This window comes from Hemicordylus capensis, chromosome 5 (assembly GCF_027244095.1).
Source record: "Hemicordylus capensis ecotype Gifberg chromosome 5, rHemCap1.1.pri, whole genome shotgun sequence".
Classification (NCBI taxonomy): Eukaryota; Metazoa; Chordata; class Lepidosauria; order Squamata; family Cordylidae; genus Hemicordylus; species Hemicordylus capensis.
In genome coordinates this window covers 123,892,158-123,911,256 of record NC_069661.1, presented here as the reverse complement: position 1 = coordinate 123,911,256, position 19,099 = coordinate 123,892,158, and the positions used below count along the sequence as shown (strand labels likewise).

General features: G+C 45.3%; 1 protein-coding gene across 4 annotated transcripts in view; it reads left to right on the top strand.

The window, feature by feature from the left end:
- The window catches only part of RGS12 (regulator of G protein signaling 12), a 142,922-nt gene that overhangs the window by 6,759 nt on the left and 117,064 nt on the right, over positions 1-19,099 (top strand). For all 4 annotated transcript variants that reach the window (XM_053256888.1, XM_053256881.1, XM_053256882.1 and 1 more), the window contains one exon: positions 8,508-10,428. In XM_053256888.1, the coding sequence (XP_053112863.1) occupies positions 8,590-10,428 (1,839 nt within the window). In that variant the 5' untranslated portion in view covers positions 8,508-8,589. The remainder of the gene's footprint in view (positions 1-8,507; positions 10,429-19,099) is intronic.

The window sequence follows — 19,099 nt, the reverse complement described above, 5'->3', positions numbered from 1 at the left end:
GCCACGCAAAATGACTTGTGCGCCTTTATGGCAGCCTCAAAAATTGTTGCCATGCATTCATAAATGGCCCAAACAGCCCTGAAACGCCCTGTGAGAGACCAGGGGGAGGCTGCCGGAGACCCCTTGCAGTCGTAGCACCACCACCACCCCCAGGCTGCCGAACCTAGCAGTGGTGAGTCTGACTTAAAAAAAACAACCTAATTCTAACTTGTCTGGCACCCCCAAACTGGGCCTGAACCAGTTTGGATTTGAACTGAACCAGGGCCCAAGTTCAGGGGTATCAAAACTAAACATGCCTTGTCCAGTTCAAATTTGAACTGGGTAAACCAGCTTTGTGCACATCCCTAGTTGACTGTGGTAGAGAAAGGGTTTTCCTTAGTACCCTTAGTAACTCCCCTCCCCGCACACCTCACTTATCTTTAAGGTATAAGTCCATGTGTTATAGGACACTGACTGGTTCAAACGAGCATGGTAACATACTTCCCATGTGGCTCAGCGGTCTTACTAAGAAGTTGTTACATTGTACTACAATGTAACTTCTGAGGGATGATTGAAGGGTCAAGTGTATCTCTTTGGACTTTAGGAGAGAAAAGTTAAGGGGAAAGGGTATGTGAGTTATGTTTGAACTGAATGTGGGTTTATTATTGTCTGCTTACTGCAGGATGTGAACTATATTGAATTCTCTCTTGGATGTTCTAGCATTATGTGTTGTTGGCTTCCAGGAAAGTGAGTCAATATAAATTTGTGAGCTCTCTGTTGTGTTTATCTGGCTATACTCGTAATTCTATTAAATGAACTCCTTATTAGAGTTGCTTTTACATATGTCTTATATATAATATATAATATATTGATAGCTGTTTTGATAATGTGGTATTTTGCTTAGGATAGCTACTTTGGGTTGCCTTTGGAAAAGTGGAGTACAATTCTAAATACCTCAAACCTAAGGGGCTGGGATACAAAGAGCTACCAAGATCTTCTCCTTTTTTAATTTTAAAAGCTGATCCTCATCTGATAGCAAAAACATTTGCAGTTTCCGTGTGTGTATGTGTGTTAAAGGCACTGCTGTATATTAACAAAACTTAAGGTTGCTACTAAAGAAAAAGAAGCCTAAAGTTCACTATTTAGACTTATGGGACTCAGAAGGAAGGTAGATACTGCTGTCTTATAGAAGATGGTAGCTCTTCTTACTGTTATGTAGGGATATTTTAAAAAATCATTGATAGCCATGTTCATTTCACTAGGAAACCTTCCTAAAGTAGCATCAATACTCTTTTTCCCCTGAGTAAGAGATCCTCAGATAGGGTGATGTACTGCACATGCTTGAGACAGAACTGGAATCACATGGTTTGATTGAAGGCGTGGTTACTTCCTAGCCCCAGTTCCAGTTCTGTCTCGCTCGAGATAGGATTGTTGTGGAGAGAGCTCTGAGCAAGGCTGCCTCTCGGAGAGCACGCATCTGCCGCAGGACCTGGGCAGTCTAGCGCCCCCGCTGGCTTCTTTAACATCTTTGCCGGCGTCTGCATCGGCGGCCATTTCCCCTGTGCCTCTGGGCGCTTCGTTACCGCCGCCATGTTCCGCCTCCGCTCAGCCCAGAGCTCAGAGTACCAGAGAGCCATCGGAGCTGCTCCCTACAAAGGCGAGCAAGAAGACTAAGCATCTTGCTGACCAGTCTTCTGCCCCTAAGAAAAAGAAAAAGCGCAAGGACTCTAGAAAGGAGGCTCTGCATAGCGAAGGGTGCAAACGTTTGAGCGAGTGGCTGCTTATACAAGCGGTTTGCTGCCGCTCGAAGCAGAAGCTCACTAAAAATGGCGGGAAGACAAAAGAGAAAGTGAAAGGAAAGAGCAAACTGGTGGTTGCAGCGCCTGGAGTCCGGAACCCGGTGGGCAACCTGCAGGCTCCAGTGCCTAATTCGGGACAAGACCTTGCGGTAGAGGGGGAACCGGCTGGTCCACGCTGTCGTTCCCCCCCCCCCGCCTCCCGATGATTCCCGCGCCATTTCTCCCGCCAAGCAGCCGACTCCTCTTCTAACCGTGAGTAAAGATCCCCTTTCCCCCAAAGCCACTCAATGGCTCAGGGATTTCTTTGCAAGGGAGTTCAATCTGGGGCCAGCTGGGATCCCAAGCGCTATGCAAGGGTACCCTTCTGCTTTAATTAGCTCTGAGCCACCTGCGGCTCCGCATGTTGGGCAACAAGACTGCACGCAATCGATTGTACTTGAGCCACCTGCGGCTCCGTTTTCCAGTCAAGCGGGACCTTCCACTTTGGCCCCTCTGGCTCCTCAGTTGGGAAACTATCCATACGGTCCTACCCATCCTGTTACCAACCCCCTACCTCCCCCTCCTGTACAACCCCCCTTCCTCCTCCCCCTCTTATCCTTCCATCCAGACCGATTCCTCCAGTGGCCCCATCCTCCACCTCAGGGGAGGAATCCTCGCACTCAGGGCCTGGCCTTCCTGAACAACCCTCAGACTCAGGAAAGGAGGAAGGGGAACTGTCTGATGAGGACATCACTCCTCCTATCTCTAATTCCACCAGACTATTTTCCTCTTCTGATTTTGAAATCTTACTTGCTAAAGCCAAACGAACTATTAATGCAGTTTCTCCAACAGAGAATACGCCTACTCCATCTAGTTCCACACTGGATCAACAGGTATTCCCACCGGCAGACCCAGTTACCCCGGTGGTCCCTTCCCCCCCCCCCCCCCGTTCCATAGAGTCATGTCCTCTGAATGGCAACGACCTACCTCCTCCAGACCTATAGGGAGCCTACCAAAGAAACATTATATGTTGCCTCCTGATGTATCTTCTCTTCTAGCAACTCCTAAGGTGGACCCCCCGGTGGTCCAAATGGTGTCAGGGGCAGTGGTGCACTCCGAACACCAGGAACAACTCAAGTCACAGGAGGATAGGCGTTGCGACGTACTATTAAAAAAGGCCCATGAGGCTTCAGCATCCTCCATTAAGATGGCACCACTAACTCCATTTTTGCACGAGCAACGGTCCTCTGGGCAAGGGAGTTAGTCCAACTGGTGCCCCCGAACCTTCCAAAATTGCTACAGGGCATTAACAAAATCGGCAAGGCCGCAGCCCTCACGGCTGATTCAAGCCTAGATATCATTCAGCAATCATCTAGGGCCCTTTCAGCAGGTGTTGCAGTGCGCAGGACCCTCTGGTTGAAACCATGGAACGTCGATGCCAAATCCAAACTGGCCCTGACTGCTGCTCCTTTCGCTGGCGCCTCGCTCTTCGGCCCAGCATTGGATCCAGTCCTTGTAGATACTAAAGACAAGAAAAAAGTTATGCCGTCCGCTCAGAAGGACTTCAGGCCTTCCTTTCGGGGTGGACACAGTTCCTTTCGTTCCTTCAGACAGCACTCCTATCAGCCCGCTCACTTCAACCAACCTAGGGACTTCCGCCCAGCCCCCTACAGAGGCGGCAGCCGGACACAGTGGAGACAGCGATCCAGAGGTCCATCCCAAAACCCAGCTACCCGACCATTCTCCAATTTCCGTCAACGCAAACAATGACTACATACCTGTGGGGGCAGGGTGGATTTGATTTAAATCACTAGCAGGGTGGATAAAAATCAAAAAAATCCGATTTAAATAAAAAAAATCGGATTTTTTAATTTAAATCAGATTTTTTTGATTTAAATCAGATTTTTTTGATTTTTATCCACCCTGCTAGTGATTTAAATCGTGATTTAAATCAAATCCACCCTGTGTGGGGGGAAGGCTATCGCATTTTGTTCTGACCTGGATGTCAACCGCCACAGACGGATGGGTCCTAGAAACCATATCCAGGGTGTACACCATAGAACTAACCTCTTCCCCCCCGTCCTGCTTCATCCCTACACCAAGGTCTTCTGTTCCACTGAAACATCGAATGCAGCGGGCAGTGATTCATCTTCTCCAAATAGAAGCAATAGAACCAGTACCTTCTTCACAAAAATTCAAGGGAGTGTACTCCATCATTTTCCTAGTACCAAAGAAAGACGGATCCTGAAGGGCGGTGCTGGATCTCAAGTCCTTCAACCACTTTGTGCGCAAAAAGAAATTTCGTATGGAGTCGCTCCGAACGATAAAGGAGGCCGTGAGAAAGGGGGATTTCTTGGCTTCTGTAGACCTCTCGGAAGCCTATCTACACGTCCAGATCGCTCCTGCCAGTCGGAAATTCCTCCGTTTCGCTTACAACGGATCCCACTACCAGTATCGGGCCTTACCCTTTGGTCTGGCATCAGCACCAAGAGTCTTCACGAAGTTGATGATCTCCCTCGTCTCATTCCTCCGCCTCCAAGGGGTGGGGCTCCATCCGTACCTAGATGACTTGCTTATCAGAGCGCCCTCCAGAGGCCAAGCTGTGAAGGACGTTCAGACCACCCTGCGGGCCCTGAAGGACCACGGTTTCGTGATCAACGCTCAAAAGAGCCATCTGGAACCGTCTCAGGAGCTAGTCCATCTGGGTGCCTTATTCAATATGGCATAGAACACAATTTCTCTTCCACCGGAACGCAGGGGCTGCATTGTCAAACAACTCCTCCCTCTCCTCAGCAAAAACCGAGAGGATGTGATGAAATTGGCCCAGTCTCTGGGATCAATGATAGCCTGCTTGGATTGCACTCCTTGGGCACGGTGGCACTCCCGACCCTTGCAGTGGCTCCTTCTTCCGTGGCAAGACCACATCATGGCGGCCCAGCATCAACACATTACTATTCCCCCTGCTGTCCGGTACTCAATCCGTTGGTGGTTGTCCCCTGCTCTCCTCCAAGGACTTCAACTGACGGAACCTCACCGGGTGGTGGTCACCACAGACGCCAGCCTCTACGGTTGGGGGGCCCACTGCCAGGGGTCAATCATCCAGGACACCTGGTCCACATCGGAAGTGGTCCTGCTCATAAATTGGCTTGAACTTCGGGCAGCCCGCCTGGCCCTTCAACACTTCCTCCCGGTCCTGCAAGGTCAACACGTACTGCTTTGAACGGACAACATCACAGTCAAGGCACACGTCAATCGCCAAGGAGGGACACGGTCACCCCTTCTAATGCAAGAGACCGACCTCCTATTCAGTTGGGCGGAATCCAATCTCCGGTCTCTCCTAGCCGAACACCTCAAGGGAGACGACAACAAGATAGCGGATTGGCTCAGCAGAAAGGCGATGGATCCGGGAGAGTGGACACTACACCGGGAAGTATTCCTCCAAATCACTCAAGTCCTGGGAACACCTCTAGTCGATCTGTTCGCCTCCCCAGGCAACAACCATCTTCCTCGGTTCTACACAAGATACTACACACCACTGGCAGAGGGAGTAGACGTGCTCCACTTGCGTTGGCCAAAGGGCCTGCTATACGCATTTCCTCCGACTCCCATCGTAATGAAGGTCATCAAAAAACTGCGACTAGAGAAAGCAGAACTAATTCTGGTGGTCCCCTACTGGCCTTGGCGGCTGTGGTTCCCAGATCTCCTCAGCATTGCGACCGCCCCTCCATGGCGCCTCCCAAGCTGCCTGGACCTGCTTCATCAAGGTCCAGTCCTGCATCCAGACCCCCAATGGTTCCAACTGACCACCTGGAGGCTGAACGCACGAATCTAGAGGCACAGGGGTACTCTAGGGGAGTTCAGAATACCATCCTCGCATCACGCCGACAGTCTACCATTAGAATATACCAATCTACCTGGTCTGCATTCATACGCTGGGCTAAGGCTCACGGCAAGGAGCCACTTGAAGCAGGAGTTCCAGAGGTGCTGGAATTTCTTCAAGCCGGCCTGGACATGAAACTGCATCCCAGTACTCTCAGACGTCAAGTTTCTGCATTAGCTTCGGTCTTACAGATTTCCTCAACTACAACCGGACAAGCAGTCCTCCATCAACATCTTTCTAGGTTCCTCCGGGGAGCCTCTAACCTTGCCCCTCCTCCCCTTAAATGTTTTCCCACCTGGAACTTGAATAAAATACTTAATGCTCTCACGAAAGAACCATTCGAGCCTCTTTCATCGATTCCATTGAGGACCTTGACATTTAAAATTGCCTTCCTAGTGGCGGTGACCTCTGCCCGCAGAGTCTCAGAGTTAGCTGCACTATCGGTGCGTAAGGAATTCTGCACCTTCAACTCTGACTCCGTCATCTTGCGGCCGGATCCGACCTTCCTTCCCAAGGTCAACTCCATTTTCCACAGATCCCAGGTTATCGTCCTCCCGTCTTTCTGTCCGGACCCAGTACATGTCAAGGAAAAGCTGTGGCATAAGCTCGACGTGAGGAGGGCACTGAAGATATACATCAGACGCACTAAGGACATTCGCCGGGCGGACACCCTGTTCGTTTCCTTCCGTTCTGCAAACAGGGGCGAAAAGGTCTCCAAATCCACTTTAGCTAGTTGGATCAAGTCCTGTATACAGATGGCATATGGAACCTTACAGCTCCCCCCTCCCCCCGGGAGGAGTGACTGCTCATTCCACCAGAAGCACCGCGGCGTCCGCCGCTTTCGCAGCCCATATTCCTCTGACGGAAATATGCAGGGCGGCGACTTGGTTGTCAGTCACGCCATTCATAAAGCACTATAAGATCCCTGATTTCTCTCAGGATCAGGCAGCTTTTGGCCGTACCATTCTTCAGCAGGTTGTCTGAGCACATCCTCCCATCCCAGGTCCTGAGGGGGCTGCTTTGGCATGTCCCTGTCTGAGGATCTCCTACTCAGGGGAAAAAGAGACATTGGTCTTACCGTGAAGGTTCTTTTTCCCTGAAGTAGGAGATCCTCAGCCCCACCCGGATGTGCAGAAAGGGTTGGGGCTCCGCCCACCGAGTTATGGCGGGTTCGACCTTTGGGTTCCTACTGAGACTGCTCTCAGGGTTATAAAGTTTAGTAATTATTCTGTTAACTTCATACTGTCTCTCGATCTCCTTTCTGTGTTGACTTTCTTCTATAAATGTTCTCATGTTTTTAAAAAGTTTTGCTTGAGCTCTCTCCAGTTGTCTCCTTCATACCTCGCTCGTCATTCCTGGAACTGGGGCTAGGAAGTAACCACGCCTTCAATCAAACCATGTGATTCCAGTTCTGTCTCGAGCATGTGCAGTACATCACCCTATCTGAGGATCTCCTACTTCAGGGGAAAAGAACCTTCACAGTAAGACCAATGTCTCTTTTTATTAAGACCAAGTAAAATGTCAAAGTAGTGGGCAAGCTTTCAAATTTCTTCAGGCTGGATATAAAACAAAAACATACAGATAAAATGATAAAGAGACAGAGCTAATGCAAAAGCCCCAAAGTCTACAGTTTGTGACAAGCTTAAGATATAGTGCCATAAATGTTGTTAAAAATTTAATTAGATCACCCTGTTGCAAAGCAGATCTCGGTTTGTACCAAGAGCTCCAGTAGACATTTTCATTGTCCTTGGAGCCCTTTGTGCAAACAGAGACCTGCTTTGCACCAGGGTGATCTAAAATATAATCTTTGGAAATATTAAAGCTAGTAGTTTCTTGCATCTGCCTCTAGTGGGAAGCAGGACCCGTTGAGGAGAACAGCAGATAGGATATAGTGCAGGCAACAAAGAAGCCTGCTAAAGAGCTTTGGCCTAAGTATGAAGCATGAAGCCACCACCATTGTAGAATAAACTGGGAAGCAAGGCGGTTAGAAGTTTGAATGTTTCTTTCCTGCTCAAGCATTTGAACAATATATCTAGAATGGCATTACAAATATCAAAGAGATGAGGTACTATGGATTTAAAATCCAATACAGTGGCCGACATCTTGACTAAGAAAGCACCAGTACAACAGGAGAAGTCCTAGTGTAGCATCAGTACTTCTGGAGAGTACAAGACTAATGCTGCACCAGTGCTAGTATAATATGGCGGGGGGGGGGGGTTAATGGCTTCCCCTTTCCTTAAAAGCCATCTCAAAAATATGAGCTTGAGGAGGACTGAATATTTTTGAGTGGCACACAGTGAAGGAGGTTGTCAAAATTTGCCCCCACCACTGAGTAGCAGTGGAGTGAGTGAATTGAACTTCTCAGGAGCACTGATACTTAGTCAGTATGTCAGCCACTAATTCCAATCTTATAGGCAGTTAGTGAATGCCAACACATTAGGACTGTGTTGTATCCTAACTTAGGACCATAAGTAGCTGAGTTCAGTGCAGTACTTGGATGGATTATTTCATGGTTAAGTTAACCTGAATTCTTTGTATCTCTTCACAAATGTGCATATCAACTTGAAGGTCTTCTAGGAACTGTTACAAGTTCAGTGTTTATGGTACTTGTGATAGTACCATATGGAGCACAATTGATAGATGAGACAGTTGGTGTGTTTCCAGCTGAGGATGTGCTTGGTAGATGTCTGCTGTAGTGCCTGTACTATTAATTAGTTATTAATGAGTGTTTGCTTTTAGTGGGTGCTTGTTTTGTTTATAGGAAGCCTTTATCTGGAGTAAAGGTCTGCGTTGCTACCATAATTCGCTATTAACAACCACAAAAGAGGTAAAGGAGAATGTATTTAAACTGCTTCTTTTTTATTTTGCAGGATAAAGAAAGTTAAACTGCTTTTCAGCATCCCATGAAACATTTACACTGGCTTACATAGACTTTCTGTAAAAAGTACCAGCATGTACAGACCAGGGGGAAAAGTGAAGCGTCGGATGCGTATGCATAATTCTAGCATAAGAAGTGTTGAAGTTGCTAGAGGGAGAGCAGGATATGGATTTACCCTTTCTGGACAAGCTCCCTGTGTTCTCAGTTGTGTTTTGAAAGGAAGCCCTGCTGATTATGTGGGACTTAAAGCAGGAGATAAAATATTTGCAATAAATGAAATTAATGTGAAAAGGGCATCCCACGAAGATGTAGTGAAGCTAATAGGCAAATGCTCTGGAGTTCTACACATGGTTATTGCTGAGGGAGTTGGCCACACAGACTCTTGTTCAAGTGATGAAGAAGCTAGTTTTTATGATGGGAAGGGGTGGCTAAAACCAAAACCTGACTCTAAAGGATTGGGTATAAACAGAGCAGAAAAGGTGGTTGAAGAAATGCAGTCTGGTGGAATTTTCAGCATGATCTTTGAAAATCCTAATGTATGTGCTGGTGATATGCAGACCTCGAGAAGAAAGCAAATGCCAGCTCATGATGTTGCTGCTGTTAAATTAGAAACTAGACCTGAAAATGTAAACCCTAATATTCTCTACAATGAGGAACTGCCCAAAGCCTTGAATGATGACTCTATGTTTAGAATTGGATTAGAAAATCAGGAATATTTTGGACTGGATGCAAGCATTTTAAATGTGGCTATGATTGTAGGCTACCTGGGATCTATTGAACTTCCCTCTTCAAGTTCAAATCTGGAATATGACAGTTTACAGGCTATTCGTGGATGTATGAGACGCCTTCGGGCAGAACAAAAAATCCATTCATTGGTGATGATGAAGATTATGCATGATTGTATTCAACTCTGCAGCAATAAATCTGGTGTGATTGCTGAGTATCCTGCAGAGAAGCTAGCGTTTAGTGCTGTATGTCCTGATGACAGAAGGTTTTTTGGGCTAGTTACCATGCAGACCATTGATGACGCAAGTTTGGCTCAAGAAGATGAAGCAGTTTTGAGGACATCATGTCATGTATTTATGGTGGATCCAGAATTATTTCATCATAAAATTCACCAGGGCATTGCTCGTCGTTTTGGATTGGAATGCACAGCAGATCCGGACACGAACGGCTGCTTAGAATTTCCGATGTCCTCTCTACCTGTTCTTCAGTTTATCTCTGTTTTGTACAGAGATATGGGGGAATTGATTGAAGGAGTACGAGCAAGGGCCTTTCTTGATGGAGATGCAGATTTTCATCAAAATAATAGTATGAGTAGTAATAGTGATAGTGGTATTGGAAACTTTAACCAAGAAGAGAAAAGCAATAGAGTTTTGGTAGTTGATTTAGGAGCTAATTCAAATAAACATGTTCTTAGTACTATGCGGGACAGTCCTATAGGGAGAGGTCCAGCAGCATCCCACTGGAATTTTGGTCATGAACAAGAGGGGAACTCTGCTGTAGAAGCAATAAATGATAAATCTCAGAATCTAAGTAAGTTCTTGGCTCCTGCAGCTCGCATTGAAGTCCCATTAGTTCCTCCTCAAAGCTCAGTTATGTCATGCAAGAAAAGTTCTGTGGACACTTCTAATCAAAGATGGTTGCCCGTACATGTGTTAAAGGATTGGCAACATGGAAGTGTAAGTGACCAAGAGTCATACACAGATTCTACAGATGGCTGGTCAAGTATAAACTGTGGTACTCTTCCTCCTCCAATGAATAAAATTCCTGCTGACAGATACAGAGTTAATGGCAGCTTTGGCCCACCTCATCTAATGTCTCAAAAGAATGAATGGTCAAAAAAGGGATTTCATATGCAGAACACATTTGACACTCAGCACAGTGTCAGAAAGACTAAAGAAGATAAAAAGGTAAGAACGTTCATGTAATACTGTTAGAAAATACTTGGAAATTGACATCATGATTATACTTGATATACTGGAAGAGCATGCTATTGGGGATTGCATAGAATATAATTAAGAGGCTACACGCTTTGGTTCTCATTTCCCTTGCTAGAATTGTTATCGGTACAACGAAAAAGAGATTGTACTTGCAAATAATAGAAAAGTTGAACAATATTGTGCTGAATGTGAGTTATGAACAGCAAAGAATCATTAGACAGAGCCTGCTGTCACTAAATAAAATAGTGGGGGCATAATGTACTAATCCATTTAGTTTCCTTTTAGTTATGTATCTTCATGATAAATCTATCATTCAAAATCTTTTGGGGATTTATACATTAAAATGTGTAATGGATGATTGACTTGACTGGGGGTTGTGGGAGGAGATTAAGACATGTTCCATAGTTGTTTTTCCATAGCTCTTCCAGGAGATCCTTGAGTATCAACAAGGGAACTCCTAGGGCCAGTCAGTGTGGTTAGCTCTTGGAATGCCAGAGCAAGCCTCCCTGCCTGGGGTACCATGTGATCCTGTTTTCCTGTTGAAGCAGTAGCAGCCGTTGCCTCATCCTTCCCCTCTCATGCTCCATGAACCAGCTGAGGCTTTAAAAACAGAACTGAAAGGGACCATTGACTATAGAAGGTATTACTGACTCCAGCATATTTTATAGTCTGTGGGACTATAGACAATGCTACAGTTTTAAGCATCTTCTAAATCTGTAGTCTACAACAGAAGAGGCACAAGCCAGTGATAGGTTATCAAATTATCCTCTTTCTCCCTGAGCTTGGGACAAGCTCAGGATTATGCTGACATCCAGCCTTTAATGGAGTACCCCACAGAACCTTTCTGTTGATCAGGACTCAACCCCTTTCTGACTCAAGGGGTTGTGGCACCCTTGGCCAGTTTGGATCTGCCCTCCCACCCTCATTTTTATATAGTTTTCCTTTTTTGTTAAAAGCCATAAATTATTATGTCTGTTTACTTCATTCAGTACCTTTTACTAAAATAATGTTCATATTTTAATAACTTAAATTCACAAACATAACATACGTAGAAGTTTAACATGGGGCTACTCATTCATATTTCCCCCTCAAAATCTCACTTTCCGGGCTGCAAATCTTTGAATTATTTCATCAAGATTTAGATCCTTGGCAATAGCATGTTCAATTGATAAGGTTGCCTACCCATCCAACTGATCTTGTTTCATTGTGGAATGGAGGTATGTTTTGATTAATTTCAGCTTTGAAAAGCTCCATTCTGTGCTAAACCCTGATACTGGCAACATTAAAAGAATTCTCAGTGCCACAAAAAGGTTTGGCAATGATGCTGTCAAATCGTTTGAAAGTATGAATTCCAATATTTTCGTTGGAGAGTAACTGCCCTCGAAATGGTTTCACTTATATTTTAATTCCTCATACAAATCCATGTCAGAGATGTCTTTCTCATCACCATCTGTAAGGAGAATTTCTAAATCAATAGTTACTTCCCCACTGCGCTACCTAATGGTGCAGTGGGGAAGTAACTTGCCTAGGAAGCAAGAGGTTGCCGGTTCAAATCCCCCTGGCGTTTCCCAGCAATTATGGGAAACACCTATATAAGGCAACAGTGATATAGGAAGATGCTGAAAGACATCTTCTCATACTGTGTGGGAGTTTATTTATTTGGCAAATTTATTGACTGCCTGACTTGCTTAGACTCGAGACAGTTTACATAAATTTATAACAAAAACAAGCGAAGGGGGGAGAGAAAGAAAAGGACACCCCCCCCCCCACACACACAAATGTTAAAAACTAAATGTCTGGCAAAATAGATAGGTTTTTAGGATAAAGGACAGAAGGGAGGGGGCATTATGAATCTCAGGAGGCAGAGTGTTCCATAAGGAGGCAGCTGAAACAGAGAAGGCCTTCCCATGAACCTAGGCCCCACGTACCTCCCCTGGGCCCGGAACTCTGAGAAGGCCCACCTGAGACAACCAACCGCACAGGGCAGGTCAAAGTTGAATAGGAGAGGTGGTCCTGAAGGGTTTTATAGGTGATAACCAGCACCTTGAATTAGACCAGGAAGCAAACTGGCAGCCAATTCAGCGACCTCAGCAAAGGTGAAACACAATCATATTTTCTGCTGCCCATTAGCATCCAGGCTGTGGCATTTTGGTCCAGCTGAAGCTTCTGAGTCGTCTTCAAAGGCAACCCCAGGTAGAGCGCATTGCGGTAGTCCAAGCGATGAGGGCATGAGTTACGGTTGCCAGGGCCTGCCGATTGAGGTAAGGCCGCAGTTGGTGCATCAGATGAAGCTAGGCAAAGGCTCCCCTGGCCACGGCTTCCACCTGCTGTTCCAGCAGGAGCCATGAGTCCAGGATGACCCCCCCAAATCGCGTGCCTGCTCTTTCAACGAGAACATGACCGTATCAAGGGAAACACTCAAAACCGGAACCTGGCCAGATTGAGAATCACTCTGTTTTCCAGCGACTATGGGAAATACTTATATCAGGCAACAAATGGCAATGGTATACCTCTCCTGTATTCTGCCAAAGAAAACAACATGGCTCTGTGGTCGCCAAGAGTTGACATCGACTCGACAGCACAACTTCACTTTATTTATAGTTCTTACTAAGCTCATCATCACACATTGCTGTTGCATTGTTCAAATTGTATAGAAAATTGAATTGATTATTATGCTTTATGATAAACTCAAACCTGTCTTTCAGTGGTTGGATGACATTGTCTAAAATCTTGTTGAAAAATTAATCCTAAAATTGTTGTCCTCTGTCATTACAAATTCAGGTTCTAACTTCAATTCGGTTGCAAACTTTATCATCAGTTCTGTAATTTTCAAGGTATTCAATTGATTTTGAAAGCAGGAAGAAAGCTTGTGACATATTCAAATTGACCTCTTGAAGAGCCTTGCTTATGATGATTTTGACTTAAAATGTCATACTAAACAATCAGGTAGCATATAAATTTGAAACTTCCAATTTTCTGTAACAGAGCATTCGCCTCTGACCTTTTTTTGCAGCTGTTACTGACGTTGCATTCATCTGTTTATCCCAAAAACTGTTTAATGCCTTTATTGTTTCCTTAAGTTTATCTCAGTGGTTTCAGCGCATCCATGCGATTGGCCCATCTAGTCTCACAAAGTCCCGTCAATGTCAAGCCTTTTACATTTTGTCTAAGTATGTCCCATTGTGTAGACGATGAGAAAAAAACCATAAAGGTATCAAAATGTACAGTATCAAAAAAAGTGACAGCTTCTGTGCAACACCTGGCTGCATCATTGACTACCCTTTAATGTGTTTGAGGAGGAAGCGACAAAAAATGCTTGTGGATAAGATGTTGAAATTTGACTTTGCACCTCACTGTTTGCCTTGCATATTGGAGCCATTGTCATAGCCTTGTCCTCTTAAATCAAACAATGATATTTCATTCTCTTGTAACATTTCTAGAATTTTCCAAGTCATTCCTGCACCAGTACTATTGTTGATATTGATGAATCCCCCAAAATGCTCACAGATTTCCAAAGGATCTCCATTTTTTGGCACAGTGGAAATATAGCATACCAGCCAGCGTGGTGTAGTAGTTAGAGTGCTGGACTAGGACCGGGGAGACCCAAGTTCAAATCCCCATTCAGCCATGAAACTAGCTGGGTGACTCTGGGCCAGTCACTTCTCTCTCAGCCTAACCTACTTCACAGGGTTGTTGTGAAAGAGAAACTTAAGTATGTAATACATCGCTCTGGGCTCCTTGGAGGAAGAGCGGGATATAAATGTAAAATAATAATAATAATAATCTGTTCAGTGTGTGAGAGGTCTGGAGTACAATCGACAATGATAGAATAATATTTGCTGGCTTTCATTTTTTTTACAATTTTTTCTTTAATGGCTTTAGTCATTATTTGAATAATTTCATTTGTATGTTTTTTTCCTAAGTAGTGCTGCTAAGTTTCTTTATTTGCAATTCTTCTTATGTAGTCTTTCACCGGGTCAAACATTGCCAGTAGCTCCACAATTTTCAAAAAATGTCCATTGTCTTCCTTGTATAATTGATCTGAATTTCCTCACAGGGCAATATTTTGAGAACAATGTAAGTTTCTTCTAGAAAACAGACCTTCTAGAATGTTTCTCCACTGCCTGTCTGCACTTCTTTCATGAACATTTAATCTAGTACCTATGTTTTTTTTCCATTCACTGATGCCATCATGGTTCATACACGAGAACACCACCCTCAAAATCAGGCTAAATAGGAAAGGTCAGGTGACTAATTCAATTTCAACCAGGACTGGGGTTAGGCAAGCGTGTATTTTGGCCCTGGCACTATTTAATTTTTATCTTAACCCCCTTGTGGAACGCATGAGGAAATTGGACTTTCACCCACCTAAACTAGCTCAAAAACACATTAATGTGCTACTGTACGCTGATGATGCTGCGTTGATTTCTAGGTCAAGGGTAGGACTTAAGCGGATTTTGAAAGAGCTGACCAACTTTTGCAATGACCATGAACTGTCTTTGAATTATGACAAAACCAAAATCATGGTCTTTGCAGCTAGACCTAGGATGCTTACATGGAAACTTAATGGGCATTCTTTAGAGCAGGCCAGACAATTTAAGTATCTTGGAGTTGTGTTACAGGCCAATAGAAACGCTATAGCACATACGGATTATATTGTTGCCAACGCCAGAAAGCCACCTCAGCAATTTGCTCATTGCACATAAAGAAACGTGTTCACTCGCTGCAAGTAGCTTTAGAGCTTTTTAAGGCCAAGGCTCTTGCCTTGCTCCTAGTGGGAGGCGCACTAGGGAGTAAAACTAATTATCCGAAGTTGGAGACGGTCGAATCTAAGTTTATTAGGTCTCTTCTTAGATTACCGTGCTCAGTTTCAAATGCTGCTATGAGGCTCGAGATCGGATGGCCATCTGTAGAAGCGAGACTCTGGAAAATGGTTTTCTCTTATTGGCTTAATTTGATTTTTCACCCTACGGGCATTGCTGCTTTGATACTGAAGGATGGTTTTATGACCCGCTGGAAAAAGGATATCAATGCAATGTTAGCGTCCTTGGGTTTTTCCCTGCCCCTGATTAGAACTTTGGGCCACAGCAAGGCCAAAAATTGCCATAACCCAACATATCTGGGACATGACAAAGCAGGGGGATGTTGCCCAAATAGGTCCTGGCCTATTCCTAGGAGACCAAATCAGTAGCCATTTCCCCGCTGAATATTTACTTAGGATCTCTAATGGGGATCATCGTAGGGCTCTTTCAGCGGCTAGACTTAACGCCCTTCATACGGCAGTATTGGAAGGACGTTTGGGGAAGGTGCCCTATGATCAAAGATTATGCCCCTGCCAGAACGGTGAAGTGGAGACTACGGAACATCTGATGCTGAAGTGCAGATTTTATACTGAATTAAGGGGAAAGCTTCTCTCCCCACTGCTAACTCATTACAATTCTAATTGCCCTTCTGGCAAGGACAAGGTTCTTTTCCTGGTTGCTGCTAAGTCAGAGTATGCTTACAGGAGGGTAGCAAAATTTTTATTCATAGCAAGCAAGATTCGGTTTAGAATGATCGAGGCACGAGATGCAGGGTTGTGGACTTCAGATTAACCGGTTCTATTTGAATGAAATTAGTTATGTATACGGTATCTGAAGGTATTAATGTTTTATGTATGTATTTTATCTATTTTATGTATTTACTCCTGTTGTTTCTTTTTCTTTTGGTATTTATGCTGGCCTTGGGCCGAAATAAACCAATACATACACATACACATCATGGTTCAGTCTGCCACTTTTCTTCAAAAACAATTTGCAACAGAAACAGAACACAACATCTTTAAATTTCGAATATACAAGCCAGTCATGCTTGTGCTTTTCCCCGTTTGGAAGCGTTTGATAATAGCTTGCTGCCTTAACTCTTCTCTTTCTCCCAGCTTCGATAGTTATGGGAAATGCATGATCTGTTACTTTCATGGGACTTACTCTAACCAGCAGATCGGTTATAGACTGCATATTTTCCGGCCACTAGTCAGCTGTTCATGGAGTAGAGAGCTGGTCTTGTGGTAGCAAGCATGACTTGTCCCCTTAGCTAAGCAGGGTCTACCCTGGTTGCATTTGAATGCGAAACTTGATGTGTGAGCACTGCAAGATATTCCCCTCAGGGGATGGAACTGCTCTGGGAAGAGCAAAAAGGTTTCAAGTTCCCTCCCTGACTTCTCCAAGATAGAGCTGAGAGAGATTTCCTGCCTGCAACCTTGGAGAAGCCGCTGCCAGTCTGTGAAGACAATACTGAGCAAGATAGACTCAGTATATGGCAGCTTTCTATGTTCCTAATTTGAGTTGGGTGCATCACTTTCTTTAGGTGAAATATTCTTGCTGGAGACATTCTCAATGACCTTCTCGTATTCGACAGCTACGCGTTGTGGACTGCTTCCATCATTCTTTACATCTGCTGTTCAGTTAATTGCTGTCTGACTGGTGGATGCTTCAGTTCCAGTTGCTGTCTTCAAAAATTTTGTGAGGCTGCTTATATTTTTTTTTTTCATGGCAGGCACCTTTTTGGCTTTTCTCTTCTGATTTTTTTTTTTTTAATTTTTATTTTTTTTTTTGCTCCTGATGGCTTCTTTCTCCCAATCATTGTTGGGAATTGGAAAATATGTGTTATTTCAAAACGTTCTCTCTCTCTCTCTGAGCAAAGAGGCACCTTTTAAAAGTTGTGGTTCTTTTTATTTAGCAAGGGGAGAGCAACTGGCCTTATCCATTCCCAGCCCAGTGGCTGTTGCTTGTGTTTAACCTACTGTATGATCTGGATTGTGATCCGTTGCATTCATAATGAATGGGTTCTGTGCCTGTGCAGGGACCTCACGGACCGATTAACTAGCTCCTCGCTCCGCCCCCAACTGCTATGCACGTGACCGTGCTTTTGTTATCCCAGGCAGTTGGGGGCGCGTTTATTCAGTTTCTGTTAGACCGCCGTTGCATCTACACCTCGGACTGTTTGCTCCTCGGAAATTTTGTCAACTGGTTAACGACTCGGATAGGATTACGACACGATTGGTTTATTGAACATTGGACTGGACTGGACTTGGATTAGGACACCCTTTTAGGTCACAGAAGCATAAAAACGATTTGTTTAACACCATTGTGAGAGGATGTCGGAGGCTGGAACAGCCAAGCCTAAGACTACTTTTAAGCACTGTACTGAGTGCCAGGCGAAATACCATCAACGGATACGCATGATGCGTGTCTGCTCTGCTTGGGGAAGCAGCATAATCCATCGGCCTGCAGTATCTGCTCTTCATTCTCAAAGCAAATGCTGAAAAATAGAGCACTAAGATTACAGGCGGCACTCCATGATGATGCGCTGCGCCCGCTGACACCACGACCGACAACTTCGCAGAGGCTGGCAACTTCACTGACACAGAGACCAGCAACTTCGGGATCAAGACCGGAATCGAGTGTGACAATGCCGAGACCTCGACGTTGAGGATGGAATCGGCTGTGTCGGTATCGAAACATGCTCCTGTGGGGGACTCTGCTAGTCAGTAGTCTAAAGCCTCCATGGAGTTTAAATGCCCAGAAGTTGATGATTGGGACTCTATCATGATGCCGGAAGGACTAGGCGAGCCAGTGCTGATGTCAACAGTCTCGGTGTTGACACTGGTGTTGACGTCAGAGACAGCATGGGAGACAGTGTCACAGTCGATGCCGATGCAAACCCCAATGCCGAGAAATCTGGATGTGACGCTATCAAAAGAAATTCAGCTTCGTTGTGGAGCAATGAACCTGACCCCGGCTCACACCCCGGTGATGTCACCAAATATGACTCCTCATCAGGTGTATCACATGGAGGATTATCTGGATTTTGGAGAGGCAGCAGAAGACGTCCTGCTGGGCTCAAAAGAGATAACGGATCTGATGGCTCTGCTTGACTCCACGGACAGCACGCCATCTGGGTCAACTTTTCATGGATTCGCAGGAGCTGACATCGATCGGGGCACCGTTCTAACGCAGCCGATGCCAAGAGCAGTTTCACAGCAGTCGGCGCCAGGAACCCCCTTACTGTCATCGGCACCGGTACCGAGAACGCCCTTGATTTCTCCGGTACCAAGGATTCCTTCAATGTCTCCAGCCCAGATACCGGCTACGGTGCCGAGACCCCTTCACTTGGTATCTACTGCTACTAGTCCAATAGATTCATGGAGACCCTTAACTTCTGATAGGGTGACATTGACCAGACCGCTGCCGTTATTTGTCCGACCAGCTGCTCCTGCTGTGCAAGGGAGGTCACCCGTTGCAGTGGGTACATCGGCGCAATTGTCCCATTCCTGTGGGTTTAGGCATACACCATCTGTGGTGTACCCAGTGGATTATGCGGAATACAAGATCTGGAAGGCACAGCGGGAAGCAGGTCTGCTTCAGCCACAGGAGAAGTCAGTATTGGTCCAGATGCCACCTGAGACTGGCCGAACGGCTTCTACGGCAAGTCAAACTCTCCAGGCTATTACGGATATACAGAAAGACCCACATGCTGTGCTGCCACGCGTACAGCAACGAAAAGCCCCTGACGTACATATTGAAGTGTCTGATTCAGGGGATGCTGAGAGGACAATGTTCAAGCAGACTCCCTCAGTCGGGAGTTATTACACAACCAGCAT